Source organism: Oncorhynchus keta, chromosome 12 (genome assembly GCF_023373465.1).
Source record: "Oncorhynchus keta strain PuntledgeMale-10-30-2019 chromosome 12, Oket_V2, whole genome shotgun sequence".
Lineage (NCBI taxonomy): Eukaryota > Metazoa > Chordata > Actinopteri > Salmoniformes > Salmonidae > Oncorhynchus > Oncorhynchus keta.
Genome location: NC_068432.1, coordinates 39,147,201 through 39,173,235, shown reverse-complemented (window position 1 = coordinate 39,173,235; position 26,035 = coordinate 39,147,201). Strand labels below are relative to the sequence as shown.

At 42.6% G+C, this 26,035-nt stretch overlaps 3 protein-coding genes across 8 annotated transcripts in view; all 3 read left to right on the top strand.

Annotated features, from left to right (window-relative positions):
* The first annotated feature begins 2,342 nt into the window (after positions 1-2,342).
* On the top strand, positions 2,343-10,008 carry denr (density-regulated protein). Of its 3 annotated transcripts, none has more exons than XM_035782919.2 (7): positions 2,343-2,514; positions 4,535-4,653; positions 4,793-4,897; positions 5,005-5,085; positions 9,013-9,129; positions 9,241-9,380; positions 9,693-10,008. In XM_035782919.2, the coding sequence occupies exons 2-7, from the start codon at positions 4,545-4,547 to the stop codon at positions 9,735-9,737; spliced, it is 597 nt and encodes a 198-aa protein (XP_035638812.1). In that variant the 5' UTR covers positions 2,343-2,514; positions 4,535-4,544; the 3' UTR covers positions 9,738-10,008. The 3 variants fall into 3 exon arrangements, with proteins under 3 accessions (XP_035638812.1, XP_052314198.1, XP_052314197.1); XM_052458238.1 differs by having other exon boundaries at positions 4,793-4,899; positions 4,998-5,085; XM_052458237.1 differs by having other exon boundaries at positions 2,343-2,545; positions 4,793-4,899; positions 4,998-5,085.
* Positions 10,009-10,150: 142 nt separating this feature from the next.
* On the top strand, positions 10,151-13,754 carry LOC118391481 (hydroxycarboxylic acid receptor 2-like). Its single transcript, XM_035782915.2, has one exon. The coding sequence runs from the start codon at positions 10,730-10,732 to the stop codon at positions 11,738-11,740; it is 1,011 nt and encodes a 336-aa protein (XP_035638808.1). The 5' UTR covers positions 10,151-10,729; the 3' UTR covers positions 11,741-13,754.
* A 334-nt stretch (positions 13,755-14,088) lies between these two features.
* Positions 14,089-26,035, top strand: part of LOC118391607 (CAP-Gly domain-containing linker protein 1) — a 70,090-nt gene continuing 58,143 nt past the window's right edge. For 3 of the 4 annotated variants that reach the window (XM_052458235.1, XM_052458236.1, XM_052458234.1), the window contains exon 1: positions 14,089-14,272. The gene's annotated coding sequence lies outside the window, so the exon portion shown is untranslated. The remainder of the gene's footprint in view (positions 14,273-26,035) is intronic. The other variant, XM_052458233.1, reaches the window with a different exon arrangement.

Genomic DNA, 26,035 nt, shown 5'->3' with positions numbered 1-26,035 from the left:
TCCTTTTGTTCCTCAGTTTTCCCGCTCTTTCATTCCAACCCACCTCCCTTTCTTTGTGTAACCAGCCATCATATCGGTTTCGGAACTATGCCTAGAAGGCCAGCATCCCGGAGTCGCCTCTTGACTGTTGACGTCAAGACTGTTTTTTTGCAGGTACTATTTAATTAAGCTGCCAGTTGAGAACTTGTGAGGCGTCTGTTTCTCAAACTAGACACTCTAATGTACTTGTCCTCTTACTCAGTTGTGCACCGGGGCCTCTCACTCCTCTTTCTTTTCTGGTTAGAGACAGTTTGCGCTGTTCTGTGAAGGGAGTAGTACACAGCGTTGTAGGAGATCTTCAGTTTCTTGGCAATTTCTCGCATTGGAATAGCCTTCATTTCTCAGAACAAGAATGGACTGATGAGTTTCAGAAAAAAAGGTATTTGTTTCTGGTCATTTTGAGCCTGTAATCAACCCCACAAATGCTGATGCTCCAGATATTCAACTAGTCTAAAGAAGGCCAGTTTTATTGCTTCTTTAATCAGAACAGCAGTTTTCAGCTGTGCTAACCTAATTGCAAAAGTGGTTTCTAATGATCAATTAGCCCTTTAAAATTATAAACTTGAATTAGCTAACACAACGTGCCATTGGACACAGGAGTGATGGTTGTTGATAATGGGCCTCTGTACACCTATGTAGATATTCCATTAAAAATCAGCAGTTTCCAGCTACAATAGTCATTTACAACATTAACAATGTCTACACTGTATTTCTGATCAATTTAATGTTATTTTAATGGACAAGAAAATGTGCTTTTCTTTTTTTTTTTAAAAGACATTTCTAAGTGACCCCAAACGTTTGAACGGTAGTGTACCTGTCTAGGTTGGAACTGTTGCTGTTAAAATACAATAAATAATTTAATTCTGAACTGGAATAAACTGATTGATCACATCACATAGATGTAGCCCAGAAAACACATATACACACAGTCCTAATGAGAGGTGTGTGGGCTGGTTGAAGTTTTCAACAAGCATGTCTATTCTGGGCTGTTTTTGACAGTGTAACACTGAGGTCATGCTCAGCATTGACACTGTTTCTGTACTTGAGAACCCCGACTTGCAAGAGGTATGTGGTGCCAAACTGGATCAGAACATCTACTGCTTTCTCAGTCAGGCAGGAGACCGCTTTCTACTGTAGATGAGCAACCCAGAACTGTGTGTGGGCGCCTCAAAAAGCATATTGCTTTCTATCAGTTTACTCCAGTTCAGAATTAAAATTATTACTTGTATTTTCAACAGCAAACAGTTCCAACCTAGACTTGTTTTCTATAATAATTTCTACAGTAAAATGTACAGTAGGCCTGATAATTTTCATCTTCATCTGTACTGTTTCTTAGGGGTTGTTTCTTAAGGATTGCTTGAAAGATAAACTCACATATACTACGATAGGACTCCCTTATTTATGCTTATCATACATAACCTGTTATAAAATGACATCAATGCCTTGGTAGTTTACTTATTTTTCCACTTTCGAAGCGTTCTGCCCCGTTCTGAAAGAACTCACTTGGTTTACCGTCATGTTGTACCTGGATATTTGGCCAGGAGCGTGTCGTTTTATTAACTTGTTCGTTTTGAGAGTCTCATTACTAAGCACTTCCCCACACAAAACACATTGTGGGCGCTCCTCGTTATTTCTAAAAATTTGTATGAAAAAGACAAAGTCGTCACTGTATTTGCGTTTCATAACGATTGGGCTCAGTCAGAACTTGTGGCTAGGACGACAGCGGTGAGCGATGCCGAGCGGGAATAACTAGTCAGTGGCTTGAACCACAGCGCTGCAGTGTGTGGGTCGCGGAGTGATCTTCAAGAAAACCGCATAAAAAATATCCGGTAAACCGCGAAGCACACGGGCATCTCCCTCTCCCACTTGCGCAGCTGCCAAACAGAGCAGTGACCACCGCTTAGCAGAGAGCGCACTGAACCGAAAGCGCAGTTCACTTTGCCAAATCAATTCCAATAATTAATGAAGTAATTATACATTTACGTCGCGACCCACCATTAACAGGTCTGCGACCCATACTTTAAGAAACGCTGGTGTAACGCAATAAAAAATAAACATGTGATGGGTGCGGATGAGTGTCAAGACATACATGCGAATGCCTGTCGTATAACGTCAATATAAAACCATAATAGGAGTTACATGTGTTCGATATTTTCAACTTCATTTTTTATTACATTGTCATTTTTATATTAAATGCAATTTATTGCTATTTCTTTGACAAAGTGTTTGCCTTTATAGAAGTGATAATGCAGGCAACGAAGACAACGCCTACTATTTATTGCCGTAGACGTGCGTGCGTTCCAAGAGGCATTGATAGGACCCCTAGCCAAATCAGGCTTTAGGTGTGAGCCTCAAGCTGTTAAAACCAGTGGTTATAACTAAGCATTATTCTAATTAAACGATTTGCTTTAACTTTACTTGATAATGCTTACGGGTTTGTTAAACAGTCAACAATATTAAGGTCGTATTCGAGGGGTATGTTGTCTTTCCGTTGATTGACTTGGAGGTAATGCAAGCTAGCTACTGCTGTGTAACATTGACTGCGCCGTTAGTTAGTATAGCTAGGTAACTAGCCTGCTATGAATGAAGTCTCAGCCAAGAAACCAGGCAGTTGTCAAAAATATTAGCTATCCCACCAGCTCTTGAAGCTAGCTCGCCAGTTACCATAGCGATCTAACTTGTAACTAGTCTTGGATATATCCTAGCTATGATTATGTCTGTGTATGATTGGTCACCGTTTACAATAAAATGTTACCTTCCAATTTTGTCTGGCAAAGGCACCAGAATATAGGCATCATGCAAGTTAGCAATTTAACGCAATTGCTGGCTAATTATTTCTGATATACAGAGTTTCAACAGCAGATGTAAGGAAATTGTCTTAATTCTACCTATCTTTGACTTCGTGAATGAATATCAATCATCTTTGTTGCTAGAGATTGATCCTCAGCCTGTAAGATAGCTAAGACCGAGGTACACTACATGACCAAACGTATGTGGACACCTGCTCTTTGAACATCTCATTTCAAAGTCATGGGCATTAATATGGAGTTGGTCCCCCGCACTTTGCTGCTATAACAGCCTCCACTCTTCTGGGAAGGCTTTCCACTAGATTCTTGAAACATTGCTGCGGGAATTTGCTTCCATTCAGCCACACGTGCATTAGTGAGGTTGGGTACTGATGTTGAGTGATTAGGCCTGGCTCGCAGTCAGCGATCCAATTCATCCCAAAGGTGTTCGATGGGGTTGAGGTTAGGGCTCTGTGCAGGCCAGTTAAGTTCTTCCACACAGATCTTGACCAGCCATTTCTGTAAAGACCTTGCTTTGTGCACAGGGGCATTGTCATATTGAATCATGAAATGGCCTTCCCCAAAATGTTTCCAGAATGTGGGAAGCACAGAATCGTCTTAAATGTCATTGTATGCTGTAGTGTTAAGATTTCCCTTCACTTGAACTAAGGGGCCTAGCCCAAACCATGAAAAACAGCCCCAGACCATTATTCTTCCTCCACCAAACTTTACAGTTAGCACTATGCATTCGGGCAGGTAGCGTTCTCCTGGCAACCGCCCAACTCAGATTCGTACTTCGGACTGCCAGATTGTGAAGTGTCACTACAGAAAGCGTTTCCACTGCTCCAGAGTCCAATGGCAAAGAGCTTTACACCACTCCAGCCAACGCTTGGCATTGCGCATGTTGAGCTTAGGCTTGTGTGCGACTGCTTGGCCATGGAAACCCATGTTTGGAACTTTGTAGTGAGTGTTGCAAGTGAGGACAGATTATTTTTACACGTATCAGCACTCAGTGGTCCCGTTCTGTGAGCTTGTGTGGCCTACCATTTCGCAGCTGAGCCGTTGTTGCTCCCAGACATTTCCACTTCACAATAACAGCACTTACAGTTGACCGGGGCAGCTCTACCAGGACAGAAATTTGACTAACTGACATTTTGGAAAGGTGGCATCCTATGATGTTTCCATGTTGAAAGTCACTGAGCTATTCATTAAGGCCATTCTGCTGTCAATGTTTGTCTATGGAGATTGCATGGCTGTGTGCTCAATTTTATACACCTGTCAGCAACGGGTGTGGCTGAACTAGCCAAATCCAATAATTTGAAGGGGAGTCCACATACTTGTGTATATATAATGTATGACATCATGTAGCTGCTTAGCTGAAGATGGGTGTGTTGGCTAATTTATTGAGTTGCAATGTCACTGCAATAGCAGCAGCAGCACTATTCTGCCAAAAATATATTGCAGCAGTTTACGTGGTGAAGTTTGGTGTTATGCATCCATGTTGACTGACATGGCAGGCCATGACAGGCTTCTGTTTTCAGTGCTTTGACAATGTATATTTGCTGTCATCAGACCAATCCATTGTTGAGGGTCCAGGATCATGACTAAGCCATGTTGTTAGTGGTAAAATACTGATTGTCTATGATTCTCACTGTTCGTTTGATTTGAAGGCATACTTTACCTAATGAACCTTTTCCCTCTCTGTACAGATAATCGATCATGGCTACTACTGAGAATGCAGAGACGGGTTTACCAGAAAACAAAGGAGACCATCATGGGAGTGCTTACCCGAACACAAAGCACCCAACCAAAGTCCAGTACTGTGGAGGTAAGTGTATGACTGTGTCCGAAATGGCATGCTATTCTAGTGATCTATAGATGATCATGGCCAATTCCTAAAACATTGTTTTGTAATGTCACATTATTGTCACGGTCTAACAGTTCTCTATTTACTTTTTTTTTTGCAGTGTGCTCCTTGCCAACAGAGTATTGTGAGTACATGCCTGAGCCAGCCAAATGCAGGCAGTGGCTGGAGAAGAACTTCCCAGATTTGTTTGCCAGAATGAGTGTAGGTGAGTTCCATCAGACAGTCTCCAACTCCCTCCCTTATTTTTCCTATCAGGAAGATGGGTGCTGTTATATTAAAATACTTTTTTTTTCTGCCTTACTGGTCCGGTAGGAAATGCTCCCAAGCAGGACACCGGCTGTGAAGAGGCGCCACCTGTTGGAGAGGAGGAGGAGAGGAAGAAGCAGAAGAGAGGTCTGAGTTCAACTCTTCAGTTTTAGTTTTGAATTCTTAAAAAATGCTTCCTTCCTCCTCAAATCCTAACCCAGTGTTTCCCGGCACACTCTTCAGGGACCCCCTAGCCGGTCTACATACTTGTTATATTCCAGACTGTTGTTGTAGTCATCAAGCTCTTAATTGGCAGTTGCATTGCGTGTTTAAAATTACTGTAACCCGTTAGGCAAAACATTTGTAGGAACTCCATCGGGGGCTCGGCTTACTGTTTAGAGTTAGAATCGTAGAATAGACAAGGTGTAATTTTGAAATTTGGTTCTGCCTCAGCAGTTTTTCTCTTATGTTTGTCAGTCACTGACAGTCACTCAATTAGCCACTCAATGTCAGCAAAACATTTTTTATTGATAAGTTAGTCTAGCAGCCAGCGATCTAAACTTTTAGTAGTCATGGTCGAGCTACTGACCGGGGTGGGCCCCATTGATTTTGTTAGTCACACTCACTCAGATATCATTCAAAACTGCAAACATTTCTCTTCACCCTATGGAAAAATGTGTAGAATTGCAGGAAATTAGCTGTAAAACGGCCATTTTGTCCCCCTTTGCCCCCTGGCAAAATGAGTCGAATCTCATGAAATCAGTTATAAAATTGCAAAATCTTCTCTCCACCCTATGGCAAAATGTGTAGAATTGCAGTGAACTTGCTTTAAAACTGCAACGTTTTCTCTATGCTCCATGGCAAAATATCTAGAATTGCAGGAAATTAACTCTAAAACATACATTTTAGGGCTCAACAAAAGTGTAGGGCTGTGGGTACGCAGACAGCGAGCCACTGCAGCCCCTCATTACGAGTTCACATTTTTTGGGCCCCCACTCCCATCAAAGCTGCCCATCCCTGACCCTCAGCATGGTCAATCAAGTTCATATTTCCTACATTTTCTAACTACTAAACAGTTATTGACTTAGAACCATGGAGAGTTACCGCAAGTCGCAAAGGAAATAGGAGCTGCCTCCGCTATTCTAGCATCATTTCAACATCATCTAATCAACTATAGCCTATGCTTAGTTTAATGAAGTTAAAGAAACCAAAAACAATTTAGTCCAATCAACGTAAGCTAAATATAATGTGGCTGTCCATGGTACTGTTTTGTTTGCTTGTGCATGTCGAAAACTTGTTGACACGCTAATGCCATCCTACCCGCTTTCATGTTTCCACAATGGTTTGACTGTCATACAGTACATGCTTTTAGTTTTTGTTGTCCTAGACTAGGCTACCTGGGTAAAATGTTTGCCAGCCGACTTCCTCGCATGGGCAACGATGATAGTTAACGTTAGCCTTCTTACATCTAGCTACATATTGAACTTCCATCCACTCAGGCCAGGGGCACAATGTATGTTTAATGGTTTGATCAGAATCAAGTCCAAATCCCCATCTCCATTTAGGAAAGGGACGATGTTCTAGCTAACTAGCCACTGGAGGACAACAACGAAACATGTTTTTTTTCTGTCAATGACGTTTTGTTTTTATGTGATTTGATTGGTGTGAAGCTTGGCCTCCCTTAACTTTTTTGGGGTGTACCAGGACCTGGTTTAGCTAAACCCTGATTGGCTATTGTTTTTTTGTAGGCTTCCCTTGCTATACAGTATTAAAGTCCCGCCAACTTCCTGGATCATGTCCTACAGGATTTTTTAATGGCCTCCAATATTATATAATCAAATTCATGAAAACACAGTTATATGTAAAATTATATTTTTATTTGTGGATTAATTCAATTCTACCCTGTGACGGTTTTATAAAAATAAAATGCAATCGAAAACCTTCATGAAAGGCATCATTTACAAGTAAATTATTCCACAAATACAATTTTACATATGACCGTTTGTTCATGAATTTGATTATATAATCTTGAAGGCCATTCAAAAATAGGGACATGATTCAGAAACTAGGCAGGACTTTCATACCGTTGTATTGAATTCAATAGACGAGTTGGTTGTTTAGCAACAAAACCGATGCGTGCGCAACTATGGGGCAAAATATACTGGGTTGGATTAGATTGTTGACATGTAAACTATATTTAGTTTCCAATGTTTATTGAATGCATAAAGTTGCACAATGAGCACTTGTTGTCTGTCAAATCTGTTGTTACAGTTGTTGGTTAGCTAGCTAGCGAATTTTAGACATATTGACGTGACATCAGTCAACACCTCGACATGGTATCAAGAACAAACTAAAACTAGCTGAAATGAGCCACTTACGATTCCCCACATGGCAGTTTCCTGTCATTGTTGCTCGCTTTCTGGCCATCCAGAATCACAACACATGTACTTCTGCCCCATTGAAGCGTGCATGACATTTTCGTGATGTTCTCTGCTAACTTGGCTAAGAGTAGAAGAAAGACTGACTGCATCACTTCTTATTTTTACGAGAAACAATGTGTTGGAAATTCAAAATTGTTTGCATAGTCAACTTACACACAGCACTGAAACACACACGTACCCCACCAGATATGCCACCAGGGGTCTTTTCATAGTCCCCAGGTCCAGAACAAATTCAAGAAACGTACAGTATTATACAGAGCCAACTCCCTTCCATCTCATATAGCGCAAGTGAACAGCAACCCTGGTTTCAAAAAATAAATAAAGCAACACCTCATGGCCGGTAGGGACATCCTTGTCTCATCGCGCACCAGTGACTACTGTGGCAGGCCGGGCTCGGTGTGCACTAACCAAGGTCGCCAGGTGCACAGTGTTTCCTCTGAAACATTGGTGCGGCTGGCTTCCGGGTTGGATGCGCGCTGTGTTAAAAAGCAGTGCGGCTTGGTTGGGTTGTGTTTCGGAGGACGCATGACTTTTGACCTTCGTCTCTCCCGAGCCCGTACGGGAGTTGTGGCGATGAGACAAGATAGTAACTACTAATAATTGGATACCACGAAATTGGGGAGGAAAAGGGGGTAAAATAAAATAAAAAGATTCCCTTTTGTTGTTCAGTGAAATCATCCCGTGTGAAGTGTCAACTCATTTAATTCAAATTAAATTCGTAACTAAATTGTTTTTTAAAATGTATATTGGAAGGATTTAATCATTTGCAATTATGTCTACTTATGATAAGGTAAAAGGTTTCTGTCTCAATTTGATATGGTAAATATATACAATGCAAAAAAACATCTACATTTAAAGGGTATTAATATTAATTTGCATACATTTCCGTTAATTCCCACGGAAAATTTCCACCTCTGAATATTCGCCGAAATCTTCAACCCTAATGTCTACATACGTTTTTGACACATTTATTACATTAGACACCTCAATACGCACCTTTTAAAATGATATTATTAGAGTTAAATAGAAACAAGGTTTTAATTTTTTTTTTTTGAGAATACTAATGTTACTGTCCCCACTACAACAACAAAATATTTAAATACATGTAATTTGAACTGAAATACTGTAGAATTACATTCATTCCTATGGCGGACTGCTCCTACTAGGGTGTGCCAATATTGCCGACTGGTAGCTTCAAAGCCGCTCAATGGCCAGTACGTAGCGTCAGCAATAGAGGGTTTATATACATCATTGGTCGGACCCTAGCAAGACTAGCTTTTGCCATTGGCGTCAGCTAAGGGGCATCCTAATAAAATGTGCATCTAAACCTGTCTATGCTACGGGCAGAAACATGTCATACACTTTTTGGCCAGACAGTATCAGATACATGGGCTACACCTACTGAGACAGAGGGGTGCTGTTTCCCTCGCTCTGATGAGACAATATTTGTATTATAATTTTTTTATTGGTCAAATTTTTGGGAATCCTGGCCTCCCTTGGCATCCATGACTACTGTTGAGTCCGGTGTGTTAGTCCTGGTATAGAACAAACGTGCAACGGCTACGGGTGTCTGAGGACTGGTTTTGGAGACTCCTGTTCTGTTTGTTCTAATCTGTTTGTTCTGTCTGTCCAGGTGGCAGAGGACAGATCAAACAGAAAAAGAAGACTGTGCCTCAGAAAATAACAATAGCTAAAATCCCCCGCGCCAAGAAGAAATACGTCACACGGGTCTGTGGAATGAACACATTTGGTAAGACTGCTGACTGTCACACACACCTTTACTGTAACCACCTCTTTAAAGACATGGACAGACCAGTAACCTGGTTTTTCTTGCGTGTGACTGTGGATGTCCTCTCTGCAGACATTGACCTTAAAGAGGCTCAGAGATTCTTTGCTCAGAAGTTCTCCTGTGGCGCCTCTGTGACGGCAGAGGATGAAATCATCATTCAGGGAGATTTTACAGATGACATCATCGATGTCATTCAGGAGAAGTGGCCTGAGGTAAGAAAGCTGTGTTTACTCTCCCTCGTCACATAGATGATGGAAAATAGTTACAGGAAATAGAAAGATTAGCCTGTGTGTAACTCAATGAGGGCCGTCACTAGTTGCCACAGTCATAAACCCTGCCCATTTCTACAATTTATTTTCTTAAAATGTGATTTTAAACTTAACCCCACTGCTAACCTTATGCCTAACCTTAAACCCCAAAAGCTAATTGTTTTTCTTTTGTGGCTGTGGTAACTAGTGCAAAACCTCAATGAGACATCACAGCCCTACACACGCTCTAGCCATCTGTCTTTCTGTTCATTGTAGGTGGATGACGACAGTATTGATGATCTTGGAGAAGTCAAGAAGTGAAGACCTGACGTGTGCTTTTAGTGAGAATGGATGTGACCTGTAACAACAACAATAACTTGGCCAAATGTACACATTAACATTAAAAAAGGAGTCGTTTTATATCTATTTTATTTACTGTATAGAAACTGTGGACTCGGCCACCCCACTTGACATTTTTCAGTTTTTGATAGCTGCTCTCTTGTTTGCCAAAGGTCTGGTCTGATGATCTGAATCCTTCCAAAACGCTTTTCACTCGGTAAGCTTGTAGGGTAATAAATGTCGGTCTCAATCACTTGTTCACGCTTTAGTCCTTCATCATATCACTCTGTGTATGTACACGTCTCACTATACTGTCTGCACTGTGTTCATCCTGCCTTTGTGTAATTTAATTTCATAAGACACATCTGTGGTCATTCTGTGGGCAAGGGGCAGGGTCATCCACTCTGGCATTTTACCAGTAAGTCTATGGTCTAATGAGTCTTCTCAAATACATCCTGTGGATAGGCCAAGTACCCCCAGTGGTCCTAGTATCCTTGGTTGGGAACCACTGTCCTAAAACAATGATAAAAATACATTGGTACAGGTCAAGTCCTGAGAGTACCTCACTTTGAAACATCTTCATTCTGAGTGTTTTCCATTTCGTGCCTACTGAACATGACCCTGTTTGTGACCTTTATTGTTGTTTTCTGGGAACCCTTTGATGTCCCTTATATACCCATGAGTATAATATTTCCACCAGCATAATAGTTTTATAATGAAGCCATAATCCCTGGGCTGTTAGTGTACACACGCAGAGCCATTTCCCTATGGACAAATAGCACCCCACAAGAGAGAACACACTACGTACACACACTCTCCAAGTTGTTGGCGCTGGAAGCTTGTTTGCATGAGCACAAACAATAAAATCCCTGATCCCATGAGGTGCGTAGTACACCCTATCTCCAGGTTGACTCTTCAGAGGGGAGCAAAGTTGCACACAGGCGCTCTCTAGTCCATAGCGTATCGTTTGACCCATGGCGAACTTCACTACTATGGACGACAACTGCTGCGCCTTCGAATCTCCCATTCTGGACCTGGTCCTGCCTCCTATCCTGGTGCTGGAGTTCATGTTCGGGCTGATGGGGAACATTGTGGCTCTGTGGATGTTTATCTTCCACATGGACACCTGGAAGCCCAACTCTGTTTACCTCACACACCTTGCCGTGGCTGACTCCATCGTACTGTTCTGTCTGCCCTTCAGAGCCGACTACTACAGACGTGGCAAACACTGGATCCATGGTGATGTCCTGTGCCGGCTTATGCTGTTCCTGTTGGCGGCCAACCGTGCCGCTGGTATCTTCTTCCTTACTGCGGTGGCCGTAGACCGTTACTTCAAGATCGTTCACCCTATGAACAAGATCAACCGGATGGGCCTGAACTATGCTCTGTGGGTGTCTCTGGGCCTGTGGGGCCTGATCATCGCTGCAACCGGGTACCTGCTGGCCAATGAACACTTCTTCTACCGCAACAACCGGACTCAGTGCGAGAGCTTCAACATCTGTATGGGCTTCAGCCCGCTGTCTACGTGGCACAACACCTTCTACGTAATCCAGTTCTTTCTTCCAACCACCATCGTCACCTTCTGCACCGTCTGCATAACCTGGCAGCTGAAGAGCAAGACGCTTGACACCAGAGGGAAGATCAAGCGGGCGGTGCAGTTCGTCATGGCCGTGGCACTCATCTTCATCATTTGCTTCTTCCCCAGTACGGTGTCTCGGATCGCTGTGTGGATCCTCAAGGCCTGGTACAACGAATGCCGGTATTTCCAAGAGGCCAATCTGGCATTCTACACCTCTGTGTGTTTCACCTACTTCAACAGCGTGCTGAACCCCATCGTATACTACTTTTCCAGCCCGGCCTTCAACGGGATCTTCCTAAAGCTGTTCAACAGACTGCTAGGGAGGAAAGAGGAGGAGGAACAGTCAGCCTCGCCTGTGAATGGGAGCGGGATCTGCAGTCCGAACACAGTATCAGGGAGGATCTGAAGTGGTAGTTAGTCACTTCTAACCACTGATCCAGGATCTGGGCCTGGGCATGTACTCGCAAAGTGTCTCAGAGTAAGTCTTATTCATTGTGGTCTAAAATACAAAACTGATCTTAGATCAGCACTCATACATTGAGACCCTTTGTGAATATGGACCCAGAAGTATCTGACTCTGTGGTTATTTCTACTCCTAGTGCAGGGTTCCCCAACTGGTGGCCCACAGGTGAATTTATTTGCCCCCCCCAAGTTTTCTGAGCAAAACAAATCTATATAGATATTTTATTTTTTGGAGTTATTGTTGTTGGACATAAAATATTGTAAAAACACCAGCAAAAATAAAGCAAGTGATTTTAATTATGGATATCTGTTCCAAAGAATTCCCACACATTAAAGACAAATACAATATATATGGGATCATATGTAAATGTAAGCAAGGTTTGAAATGATTGTTTTATTTATAATTATGTTCTGGCCCCCTGACCATGCTCAAGAATAAATCAGCCTGCGGCTCAATCTAATTGATGTTCCTGTTCTAGTGGAATATTGTTATCTGTCAGTGACCACGTTTACATGTGCACAGTATTCCAGACAGTAGCTCATATCCTGATTAAGGTCTTGTTCGGGACAAGCTGTTTACATGCACCTTTGATATCCCAGTCAGGAGTATCCGTTTAAACATGAATAAACATAATATTCCTAATTTAAGTATATGGGTTAAATGGAATAGTATCTGAAATATGGACACTGACTGTAAGCCTGTAACCTCTCACATGCAGAGTAATATAATATTAACTCCGGCAGAAATATGCATATCTTGCAGTGAAATTATAACTCAAATGTACATTTTGTCTAGGGAACAGAAGTGGAGAAATATAATTGATTTATTTCAGCATCTCTTGAGAAAATGTTAATGTGCTTGTAATGTGTTATCTTTGACACTGTTATGCAAGCAGATGGTATTTCAACGAAATAAAATATGCAGCCAAGACGAACTGAAGTCTTATCAGAAACATATTGTGTAGTTTTTCTCAGCTTATCATTTCCTTAAAAACGGTCAAACTGATGACATTTGGACATTTTGCACAGGACCAATCTTAACACTTTTTTAGGTTTTTAGGAGTTTTCTCCCCAGTCCCTAAACGAAACAGACAACTTTACCGGTGTTAACTAGATTACTAATGCATTAATTCTATCGATGCGAGACATTATTCTGGTGACCACTCCATTATTTAGTCTTCTGGGGCAAAAGGTTATGACAGAAGAGAAGCTGCATGTATCAAACTGTTGACAATGTCCTACCAAATGTCGGAAATTATAATATGGTTTACCAAATGTCGAAAATTATAAGCAGAAACGTGTTAAAATTAGGGGTGAAAGTAGCCAGTAGTAAATGATAGTAAATTAATTATAGGCAAAATTATTACGTAATTATAGTGGCTCGAACTGCGCAGGTAGTCTACATTTTGAAGTGATTTGTTTGACAATCAGATGAAAATATCATCATCACACAACACTCCATGATATGCGAAACTGAGCCTGCGAAGGCGGCAAAAACAACAGTAAACGGGATCAAATGTTTGCGTGTCACAGTATCCCATCTTCGATCAGCATATCCCAGGCATGCATCAACTCAAAAACAGAATACTTGAGTATCCCGAATAACAAAGGGATATTGGTGTGCATGTAAACATGGTCAGTGACGAATCTCGAACCAGACGTGAAGGCTATGGAGGTGGATAGGCGTCTGCAGAGAAGAATGCCTATTTTAACATGAAAGATAATCATTTTTGTTGCTGTATATATTGCTGTTTGTTGCTGTTGGTTGCTGTATATAGCCAACAACCAAATGTTATGTTGATGTTCGATAGCTGAGAGTACAAATAAATAGGTTTGAACAATTAACAATTTGCATGCTGTTTAACACGGTAATCATTCATGTAGTATTTCATATTTACAATAGTTTGTCTTTGATCCGTTTTTTTATATGCTTATGATTAAAGTAAATTATTTGTGAATGAATTGTGATTTCCACAAAATATTTCGAGAGGGATTATTTTCAATGAAAGGCTTACTTGTCGAATACAATGACTTTCCAAGTGATACAAATGTGCTTTGTGAGGTTGTCTAGGGTTTTATAAGTGCTCAGCAATGCATGAATAAGTGTTGTAAAAAAGATCACAGATAATGTGGAATATTTAAGTGTTTGCATAAAAGCATATTTCATTGATTGTTGTTTTATAATAATTACAACATGATTGTAGGGATCACTCTACATTTAACACACCCTTTGATTATATTTGGGCTATGTTTATTATGCCTGTGGAAATAACACAGTAGTGGATGGATGGAGTGAGAAAGTTCAGACTGTCAAACGAGAGAGGATGCTTCGACTGACGTCAGTCGGGGGAAGGGCTGAATGCTCAAGAAAACTAGCGGCGCAGGGTTTGGATATTGTCGGGCTTACTGCAGCGTCAACCTGGTTATCTTAATCGTTTCGATCAAAACAAACAGTGATTTGTCGACAACGCTTCAGGTAAGCAATATATGTTTTTACATAACACGCATATGCCCATTGTTTTTCTTTTTATGCAATGGAAAGCTGCCTAAGCTAGCCACCGAAATTCCGACAGGGAGGGAAAGAAGCGAAGGCATCGGGAATTATTTCCACTGGTCCAAAGCAGAAGTGCGTAGCGGGTTAGCTAGCTAGTTATCTCCGCAAGTGATTATTCTCCCATACAATACATAAGTGGATGAGAGCATATAACATACCTTTCAATTTATCAAAATTGCTCAATAATGTTGCAGCTCGCGCTAGGTGTGTCAGCTAGCCAAGCAGGCGTCAGTCACATTCAGACCAGGATATGCCATCATTCCTCCTCTGTTCTAACCAGCTGGTGGCTAGCAGTAAATACCCAGCGAACAGAAACTATTAAGTAACATATCTAATATCTATCAATATCATCACTCAAGAGCCATATAGCTAGATTACTTATAGCCATTATGGACAGTTGCAAAGAGTGTGGGTGTAGACTGGGATGAGGAGAGATGCACCTGCTTGGAGAGACTGAACTCATCGTAAATTGAGGTCAGCAAAGGCAAGTTGTATCCATCTTCAGTAAAGCTGTCCTGTAACTGATGCTTTGGTCAGCTAGCTAGATATTTGACTAGCAATAGCAAGCCATTCCCCAATCATTACTTGGACCACTGTCTATCTATTTGACTTAGACACACCTATGCTATGGTAAGATCTGTCACGTTCTGACCTTAGTTATTTTATTTATGTCTTTGTATGGTCAGGGCGTGAGTTGGGTGGGTTGTCTATGTTCGTTTTTCTATGTTGCGTTTGGCCTGGTATGGTTCTCAATCAGAGGCAGGTGTCGTTAGTTGTCTCTGATTGAGAATCATACTTAGGTAGTCTTTTTCCACCTGTGGGTGTTTATTTTCCTGTTTAGTGTTTTTTGTCATTCACCTTACGGGACTGTTCGTTGGTCGTTTATTGTTTTGTTCAAGTGTTCTATTACTTAATTAAAAGATATGAACACTTACCAAGCTGCACATTGGTCCTCCGATCCTTCTTACTACTCCTCCTCGTCAGAAGAGGAGGACAAGAATCGTTACAAGATCATCATTTTAGATTTTAGTCATTGAGCAGACGCTCTTATCCAGAGCGACTTACAGTAGTGAGTGCCTACATTATCTTACTTTTTCTTATCAGCAGATAAGCTTAAAAGTAACGGTTAACTTGGCGTTGTTTCAATATTCATGTGTTATAATACGTGTATTACAATCTGGAGAGTGGTTATACAGAGTTAATAGCAGCCAGAGACAATAACAGCTCTATTTGACAGCATCATACTAGAATTGTTTTGTTCTAACACCGAGGGGGAGGAGCGTCCCTGTCTAGGTGTGTCTAAGTCGAGCTAAGCCCAAGGGACTACTAGGGGGGCACTTGAACATTCGTAGTGTCATTCCAAAAAGTGATCAAATTCAACATCTACTCACGGACTCCAACCTTGACTTTCTCTGCCTCTCAGAGACATGGCTCCATAAACACTCTCCATATGCTGCTTTGATTGTGCCTGGCTACAATGTTTTCAGGAGAGACAGGATTGAAGGAAGAGGAGGGGGGTGTGATGATTTACATTGAAGAACATATCCGATGTAAACAAATTGAGTGGTCATGTGATAATGAACTAGAATGTATCGGCCTGAACGTTACACTGTCTCCCCAAATGTCGTTTACCCTCATTGGAATGTATAGGCCACCTTCCACCAAAAGTGTGTTTTTTGATCAGTTTAATACCATACTTAGGGAATGTGATTTTGGGAAAGAGGTAATCTTAATGGGAGATTTTAACATTAATTATGAAGACAAGTGTTGTAGGAAAACCCTCAAACGGATCACTAATACCTTTGACCTTACACAGCTAGTTAAAGGGCCAACCAGGGTGACTTGTTGCTCTAAAACACAGATTGGTTTGGTGTTCAGTAATAAACCAGAGAGAGTGACTAAATCATTCAATATGGTTACTGGGCTGTCTGATCATAATCTGACACTTATAGCCAGAAAGCTGTCTAAGAGCAGGTTTAACCTCTCTACTGTTAGAAAGCCGGATCAACTCAGAATACCTAAGAGTGAATTAAACTATTTTGAAAAAGCAATTAAGGGAATAAACTGGAATGATCTCTTGTCCTATACAGACGTGGAAGCTGATAGTCAGGTTTTTCTATCCACAATCCAGACTACAATAAATGGCTTCCTAAAGAAAATCAAATCCAAACCTGGCCAAAAGAGCACTCTTCCTTGGCTAAATGGAGAAATCTGGAAATTGATGAAAGAACGAGATTATGCTATAAAAACAGCCCTAAAATCTAAATTAGAGCATGACAGACGTAGGTTTACCATGTTGAGAAATAAGGTGATAAAAGAAATCAGACAGGCCAAGGCAAACTTTTTTATTAACATAATTGGTGAAGCAAAGGGAAATTCTAAATTGATATGGGAGAATCTAAAAAAGTTAACAGGGAAAGACCATAGTAACACTGCAAAAAGACTAGAAATCATGGTGAATAACACAGGATGCAGTCGAAATAGCAACAGCCTTCAATTCCTACTTTATTGACTCTGTCAGGGTACTGACACAGAACCCCTCCACTGATTTCTTGGGCTCAGTGCTAGTGAATGACACTCAACCTATCTTCATCATAAGGGAGGTTTCTGAGTCAAAGGTGAACAAGGTGATTAGCTCACTAAAGAACTCTAAAGCCAAATATGTGTTTGGGATGGACTCTACCTTTCTTAAAAACTACAAAGAGTCACTCATTGGCCCCATTACTAAGGTCACCAACACATCTATTGGTCTCGGTGTGTTTCCAAGGGTATGGAAGTCGGCCATAATAACGGCCATCTTTAAATCAGGCGACCCTGCTGACGTGAGTAACTACAGGCCCATTAGTATACTTACTACCTGTGGTGTCAAAGGTTGTTGAAAAGTGTGTAGCAGAACAACTGATTGCCCACCTCAACAACAGCCCCTTCACATTACACTCCATGCAGTTTGGCTTCAGAGCGAAACACTCCACAGAAACGGCCAACTGATTTCTTCTGGAAAATGTGAAGTCCAAGATGGACAAAGGGGGTGCTGTTGGGGCTGTGTTTCTGGACCTAAGGAAGGCTTTTGATACTGTTAACCATGAGATTCTCATCACAAAATTGTCCAAGTTCAACTTTTCCCCTGATGCCTTGAGATGGATGAAATCATACCTTGAAGGCAGAACTCAGTGTGTCAGAGTGAGCAATGAGCTGTCGCCCACTCGTAACTATGATGTTGGCGTGCCCCAAGGGTCAATACTGGGGCCCCTCCTGTTCAGCCTGTACATTAATGATCTGCCTTCTGTATGTACTGGGTCTGAAGTTCAAATGTATGCAGATGATACAGTGATATATGTGCATGCAAAGAGCAAACAACAAGCTGCACAAGAACTCACTACTCCAGGTTACAAAGTGGCTCAGTGACTCGTGTTTGCATCTCAATGTGAAAAAAAACTGTTTGCATGTTCTTCACAAAGAGGGCAACAGATGCTACTGAGCCAGATGTCTATGTGTCAGGGGAGAAGCTCCAGGTGGTATCTGATTTTAAGTACCTTGGCATCATACTTGATTCCAACCTCTCTTTTAAAAAGCATGTGAAAAAGGTAATTCAAATAACTAAATTCAATCTAGCTAATTTCCGATTTATACGAAATTGTTTGACTACAGAGGTAGCAAAACTGTACTTCAAATCTATGATACTCCCCACTTAACATACTGCTTGACTAGTTGGGCCCAAGCTTGCTGTACAACATTAAAACCTATTCAGTCTGTCTACAAACAGGCTCTCAAAGTGCTTGATAGGAAGCCCAATAGCCATCATCATTGTCACATCCTTAGAAAACATGAGCTCTTGAGTTGGAAAAATCTTGTGCAATACACCGACGCATGTCTTGTATTCAAGATCCTTAATGGCCTGGCTCCCCCTCCACTCAATATTTTTGTTAAACAGAAAACCCAGACATATGGCAGCAGATCCACAAAGTCTGCCATGAGAGGTGACTGTATAGTTCCCCTAAGGAAAAGCACCTTTAGTAAATCTGCATTCTCTGTGAGAGCTTCCCATGTCTGGAATACACTGCCATCAGACACACATAACTGCACCACATATCACACTTTCACAAAATGCTTGAAGACATGGCTAAAGGTCAATCAGATTTGTGAACATGGTCCCTAGCTGTGTGTTGCCGCTTTCCATGTTGTCTGTTGTCTGTAGCTTGTGAGGTGTGGAAACACTTTGTTGCTTTTATGAATTTTGTCTTGCTGCTTTTTGTTCTATGTTGCTCTGTCTGTATGCTACGTCTTGCTTGTCCTATGTTGCTCTGTCTGTATGCTATGTCTTGCTTGTCCTATGTTGCTATGTCTATGGTGCTATTGTCTATTTTGTAATTTTTTTTAATAACCTGCCCAGGGACTGCGGTTGAAAATTAGCCGGCTGGCTAAAACCGGCACTTTTACTGAAACGTGGATTAATGTGCACTGTCCCTGTAAAAATAAAATAAACTAAACTAAACTAAATCACCATGCAGGGAGAACCGTGCAATTGCAGCCTGCAATTCCAGACGTTCCTACATTCCAGCATCTACACAAACCCCTCTTTATACTAATATTGGTAGATTTTTAAGCTAGGACGGGAGAACTCCAGTACATTAGGTGGCGTCAATGCACAATAACGTTGGATGCCAGCCGCAGATAAACCCCACATAGGGCTGGGGCGACAACGGTAGCTAGCTAGCCGTACAGCGGTAGACAGTGTCCTTCGTCCCTGCCTGTCGGTTCACTGTTTTTCCGCAGTTCTATTAACCTCTTGGAACTAGGGGGCACTATTTTCATTTTTTGAAAAATAACATTCCCAAAGTAAACAGGCTATTTTGTCAGGACAAGATGCTAGAATATGCATATAATTGACAGCTTAGGATAGAAAACACTCTAAGGTTTCCAAAACTGTAAAAATATTTTCTGTGAGTATAACAGAACTGATATTGCAGGCGAAAGCCTGAGAAAAATCCAATCAGGAAGGGACTCTTATTTAGAATGCTCTGCGTTCCTATGCGTGCCTATGCAAATCAAATGTATTTGTCACATACACACGGTTGGTCTGGTGGTCCCAGCGCGCACGACCCACGTGGAGTTCCAGGTCTCCGGTAGCCTCTGGAACTGCCGATCTGCGGCCAACAAGGCAGAGTTCATCTCAGCCTATGCCTCCCTCCAGTCCCTCGACTTCTTGGCACTGACGGAAACATGGATCACCACAGATAACACTGCTGATACCCATCTGTCTATCGCCTCCTTTGAATTCCATGCTGTCACAGTTACCAGCCCTTTCAAGCTTAACATCCTTATCATTTATCGCCCTCCAGGTTCCCTCGGAGAGTTCATCAATGAGCTTGATGCCTTGATAAGCTCCTTTCCTGAGGACGGCTCACCTCTCACAGTTCTGGCCGACTTTAACCTCCCCACGTCTACCTTTGACTCATTCCTCTCTGCCTCCTTCTTTCCACTCCTCTCCTCTTTTGACCTCACCCTCTCACCTTCCCCCCCTACTCACAAGGCAGGCAATACGCTCAACCTCATCTTTACTAGATGCTGTTCTTCCACTAACCCCATTGCAACTCCCCTCCAAGTCTCCGACCACTACCTTGTATCCCTTTCCCTCTCGCTCTCATCCAACACTTCCCACACTGCCCCTACTCGGATGGTATCGCGCCGTCCCAACCTTCGCTCTCTCTCCCCCGCTACTCTCTCCTCTTCCATCCTATCATCTCTTTCCTCTGCTCAAACCTTCTCCAACCTATCTCCTGATTCTGCCTCCTCAACCCTCCTCTCCTCCCTTTCTGCATCCTTTGACTCTCTATGTCCCCTATCCTCCAGGCCGGCTCGGTCCTCCCCTCCCGCTCCGTGGCTCGACGACTCATTGCGAGCTCACAGAACAAGGCTCCGGGCAGCCGAGCGGAAATGGAGGAAAACTCGCCTCCCTGCGGACCTGGCATCCTTTCACTCCCTCCTCTCTACATTTTCCTCCTCTGTCTCTGCTGCTAAAGCCACTTTCTACCACTCTAAATTCCAAGCATCTGCCTCTAACCCTAGGAAGCTCTTTGCCACCTTCTCCTCCCTCCTGAATCCTCCCCCCCCCTCCTCCCTCTCTGCAGATGACTTCGTCAACCATTTTGAAAAGAAGGTCGACGACATCCGATCCTCGTTTGCTAAGTCAAACGACACCGCTGGTTCTGCTCACACTGCCCTACCCTGTGCTCTGACCTCTTTCTCCCCTCTCTCTCCAGATGAAATCTCGCGTCTTGTGACGGCCGGCCGCCCAACAACCTGCCCGCTTGACCCTATCCCCTCCTCTCTTCTCCAGACCATTTCCGGAGACCTTCTCCCTTACCTCACCTTGCTCATCAACTCATCCCTGACCGCTGGCTACGTCCCTTCCGTCCTCAAGAGAGCGAAAGTTGCACCCCTTCTGAAAAAACCTACACTCGATCCCTCCGATGTCAACAACTACAGACCAGTATCCCTTCTTTCTTTTCTCTCCAAAACTCTTGAACGTGCCGTCCTTGGCCAGCTCTACCGCTATCTCTCTCAGAATGACCTTCTTGATCCAAATCAGTCAGGTTTCAAGACTAGTCATTCAACTGAGACTGCTCTTCTCTGCATCACGGAGGCGCTCCGCACTGCTAAAGCTAACTCTCTCTCCTCTGCTCTCATCCTTCTAGACCTATCGGCTGCCTTCGATACTGTGAACCATCAGATCCTCCTCTCCGAGTTGGGGATCTCTTGCGCGGCCCACGCTTGGATTGCGTCCTACCTGACAGGTCGCTCCTACCAGGTGGCGTGGCGAGAATCTGTCTCCTCACCACGCGCTCTCACCACTGGTGTCCCCCAGGGCTCTGTTCTAGGCCCTCTCCTATTCTCGCTATACACCAAGTCACTTGGCTCTGTCATAACCTCACATGGTCTCTCCTATCATTGCTATGCCGACGACACACAATTAATCTTCTCCTTTCCCCCTTCTGATGACCAGGTGGCGAATCGCATCTCTGCATGTCTGGCAGACATATCAGTGTGGATGACGGATCACCACCTCAAGCTGAACCTCGGCAAGACGGAGCTGCTCTTCCTCCCGGGAAGGACTGCCCGTTCCATGATCTCGCCATCACGGTTGACAACTCCATTGTGTCCTCCTCCCAGAGCGCTAAGAACCTTGGCGTGATCCTGGACAACACCCTGTCGTTCTCAACTAACATCAAGGCGGTGGCCCGTTCCTGTAGGTTCATGCTCTACAACATCCGCAGAGTACGACCCTGCCTCACACAGGAAGCGGCGCAGGTCCTAATCCAGGCACTTGTCATCTCCCGTCTGGATTACTGCAACTCGCTGTTGGCTGGGCTCCCTGCCTGTGCCATTAAACCCCTACAACTCATCCAGAACGCCGCAGCCCGTCTGGTGTTCAACCTTCCCAAGTTCTCTCACGTCACCCCGCTCCTCCGCTCTCTCCACTGGCTTCCAGTTGAAGCTCGCATCCGCTGCAAGACCATGGTGCTTGCCTACGGAGCTGTGAGGGGAACGGCACCTCAGTACCTCGAGGCTCTGATCAGGCCCTACACCCAAACAAGGGCACTGCGTTCATCCACCTCTGGCCTGCTCGCCTCCCTACCACTGAGGAAGTACAGTTCCCGCTCAGCCCAGTCAAAACTGTTCGCTGCTCTGGCCCCCAATGGTGGAACAAACTCCCTCACGACGCCAGGACAGCGGAGTCAATCACCACCTTCCGGAGACACCTGAAACCCCACCTCTTTAAGGAATACCTAGGATAGGATAAGTAATCCTTCTCACCCCCCTAAAAGATTTAGATGCACTATTGTAAAGTGGCTGTTCCACTGGATGTCATAAGGTGAATGCACCAATTTGTAAGTCGCTCTGGATAAGAGCGTCTGCTAAATGACTTAAATGTAAATGTAAATGTAAATGGTTAGTAGATGTTAATGCGAGTGTAGTGAAATGCTTGTGCTTCTAGTTCCGATAATGCAGTAATAACCAACGAGTAATCTAACCTAACAATTCCAAAACTACTACCTTATACACATGTAACGGATGTGAAACGGCTAGCTTAGTTAGCGGTGGTGCGAGCTAAATAGTGTTTCAATCGGTGACGTCACCTGCTCTGAGACCTTGAAGTAGTAGTTCCCCTTGCTCTGCAAGGGCCGCGGCTTTTGTGGAGCGATGGGTAACGATGCTTCGTGGGTGACTGTTGTTGATGTGTGCAGATGGTTCCTGGTTCGCGCCCGGTTATGGGCGAGGGGACGGTCTAAAGTTATACTGTTACATTGATGCTGTTGACCCGGATAACTGGTTGCTGCGGAAAAGGAGGAGGTCAAAAGGGGGTGAGTGTAACGGATGTGAAACGGCTAGCTTAGTTAGCGGTGGTTCGCGCTAAATAGCGTTTCAATCCATCGGTGACGTCACTTGCTCTGAGACCTTGAAGTAGTGGTTCCCCTTGCCCTGCAAGGGCTGCGGCTTTAGTGGAGCGATGGGTAACGATACTTTGTGGGTGACTGTTGTTGATGTGTGCAGAGGGTCCCTGGTTCGTGCCCGGGTATGGGCGAGGGGACGGTCTAAAGTTATACTGTTACACACACGTGTGTATAGTGGAGTTTGGAGTGTGACTGTTTGAGGTTGTGGACAGGTGTCTTTTATACTGATAACAAGTTCAAACAGGTGCCATTAATACAGGTAACGAGTGGAGGACAGAGGAGCCTCTTAAAGAAGAAGTTACAGGTCTGCGAGAGCCAGAAATCTTGCTTGTTTGTAGGTGACCAAATACTTATTTTCCACCATAATTTGCAAGTAAATTAATTAAAAATCCTACAATGTGTTTTTCTGGATTTTTTTCTCCTAATTTTGTCTGTCATAGTTGAAGTGTACCTGTGATGAAAATTACGGGCCTCATCTTTTTAAGTGGGAGAACTTGCACAATTGGTGGCTGACTAAATACTTCCCCCCACTGTATATCCACAGTAAAACGAGTCCTATATCGACATAACCTGAAATGCCGCTCAGCAAGGAAGAAGCCACTGCTCCAAAAAGTTTTCAATATCTCCAAAACCTTTCAATTAAGATTTTAGCTGCAGATTTGAATACAACATTCTAGGTATTGGGAGGCACAGTAACTGTACACTAATGGAAAGGTATTAATTATGGCCAACTTGTTTGAACATTAACAAAATAATTGTGTTCATTAAGAACTAAATGATTCTGGAATGTGTATGTAGAGCTCAAGTAGAAACGCATGCACAGCTAGAAGGCTATTTTATCTGATCACATTTCGTCATAGTGTCTTAAATGTCCCTCCTTCTCTCCGACAAGGACAAAGCTAGTTTTTTGTTGCTAGTTTTAGCATCTTTTCAGACTACCCTGACAATATTCAGCTACTTTTTAAAATGAATTTGGAACTTTTAGCAACTTTTGAAAAGTGACTCAAAGCTATAATGCACGCATTTTCCCTCTAAATGACACAAACAATTTTCTCTGTCACCCTCAGTCACAAACTCATTGCCTGGCTGCAAAAGTGCATTGTGAGTGATGTCAGCAACAGGCGCTCAGCCCGTGCCCAGGCAGCAGTAACTTCAGAATTGCAAATCATTGTTGGCTGACTGCAGCAGCAGTAGTACGGGTTCGATAAGCCAAACCCAATTTATCACAAATGGATCTTGAATAGAACTTACAATATAATTCAACATCTCTTAATCAAAATTGTACTGCCAGAAGTACAGAAAAGAGTGTACCTGAACAACGGTCAAATCAATTTGAGTAACGTTATTGTGTATTCAACGTAATGACGCAGTTTTACATTATCACGCAACAAATCAACCTGCCTCTAGCAACTTACCCTGAAAATTAGTAGCCAACACTACAACTAACTTTCTTATTCCTGCCTCTAGGCAAAAATATACCCCCTACTCCAACTGAGTTCTGCTTTAATCCTATCGTAAAAGTAAAACCAAACGTTCCAAATTTCTCTATTCCAAAATGTAAACGTACCATGTACTTCGCAAAATGTATAACGTATGTCATTCAATCCATAAGAATAATAACATTTTGATGGGCACAACTCTATCGTAATTATCTCTTCGTTGTTATTTAGAATTCATTAGATTTAGGTAACTGTCTCTTCTATGATTCAGCATTTTAAATACGACTCCATTCCCAATACGTTATTCCAGCGGGCTATTTAGGCAAGACTGCGTATTCCAACGAAATCACCCCACTATTATTTAGAATGGATTGGTCTTTCAATTTAACCTAAACAATCTATTAAGAAAGTTCTATTTATATCTTATACAAACACTAACGACCGTATCTTTCCAGGCAAAACATACAAATAGTTTAATTACAATCAAAAACTTTATTATTATTTTAGTCAGAGCATTTACTGGGAAGCAAAACTCAGGTCTCAAGCTTAGAAAGCACCTATTTAACCACTGAACCACCATCACTATTGGAATGACGGAGCCTCCCCGCCAACAACCCTATTATTATAATTGTCTGTAGTCGCAAACTCTGGCACCGAGATAATTCCCAGAAAATAGCCCTAATTCAAAGGTCCAAGCTTTTCCCCAGTGAGGATTCTCCTTATTCTCTCTCTCTCGTTCTCTTTGTATGTCCCCTTATCTTATAACCTTCTTTTCTGGGATCCCTTGACCATCTACACCTTCCTTTTGACTGTCTCTATACACTTCTCTCAACTTTCTCTAGAGTAGCAATAATTATTCGACTCCTGTCTATTTGCTCTCTTTTTCTGGCTTCAGACAACCACACCCTAGCAGTGTCTAGCCCCTCTACTCTGTCTATTTCCCTATATTATCTCTGCATGCCTTATGCATTTGCTTTATCATTAATTCAACATTTTCTACATCTGGACTCTCAAATTTGTACTTCTTTCTCCATTTTGGGCATTAGATTTACCTCTCATCCCTGGTTAATTCCGGGACCTCCTTTGAGGTCTCTCACAATTCATGTGTATGTCGATACTACCTCTGTGTATTTTTAACCTATTTTTAACCTCTATGCTCACAATGTGTATGTATTTATATGATGTATGTATGTGTTGTTTACCGTTACCTAGTTACTATAGTTTCTCTCCTGTCTGACTATGTGTGTCTCTTTTCTGGAAACTTTATCTATAGCGTTGACTGTCAATCGGACATTAGGTCTTACCTATAAGTTATTACCCAGGAGTCATAAATCCCTAGTTAACCTCTTATTTCGGGTTGTGTCGGAGGGCTTTTAAAGTACACCAATATCTCGTATCTCACTCCACTACTTTAGGCTTCACTCTCCTCCTTTTTGGACACTATCCAAGTGTTGAGTAGGTTAAGTTATCCTGTTAGTTATTATTTGTACAAGACGTCCGTCAGCACCCATTTAGTATCCCGGCTTAATCTCGGGCGAACGGGCCTCTGTTATTAAGTTTAGTTTTATTTATGGTAGCGCACCTTACCTCAGGTCATCGCGGACCTGCTACAACTGTGTGTATCGGTCATACAAAACCCTGTGTATATTGGTCATACAAAACCCCATAAATCTGTTTGGAATAATGAAGCTCCTATTATGGATCAATTCTAAACATTTTTAGAATATCAAATCAAAGATATCTCAATACATTCCCCCCAAATTCGAGAATAAAGGCTACTGACCTTCGTCTTG

What these genes read in the sequence shown, in the direction of transcription:
- LOC118391481 (XM_035782915.2), top strand. Translation starts at nt 10,730, where the DNA reads ATGGCGAACTTCACTACTATGGACGACAACTGCTGCGCCTTCGAATCT.
- denr (XM_052458238.1), top strand. Translation starts at nt 4,545, where the DNA reads ATGGCTACTACTGAGAATGCAGAGACGGGTTTACCAGAAAACAAAGGA. An exon ending in CTGTGGAATGAACACATTTG is followed by an intron (nt 9,130 to 9,240) that starts GTAAGACTGCTG and finishes TCCTCTCTGCAG; the next exon opens with ACATTGACCTTAAAGAGGCT. An exon ending in TTCAGGAGAAGTGGCCTGAG is followed by an intron (nt 9,381 to 9,692) that starts GTAAGAAAGCTG and finishes TGTTCATTGTAG; the next exon opens with GTGGATGACGACAGTATTGA.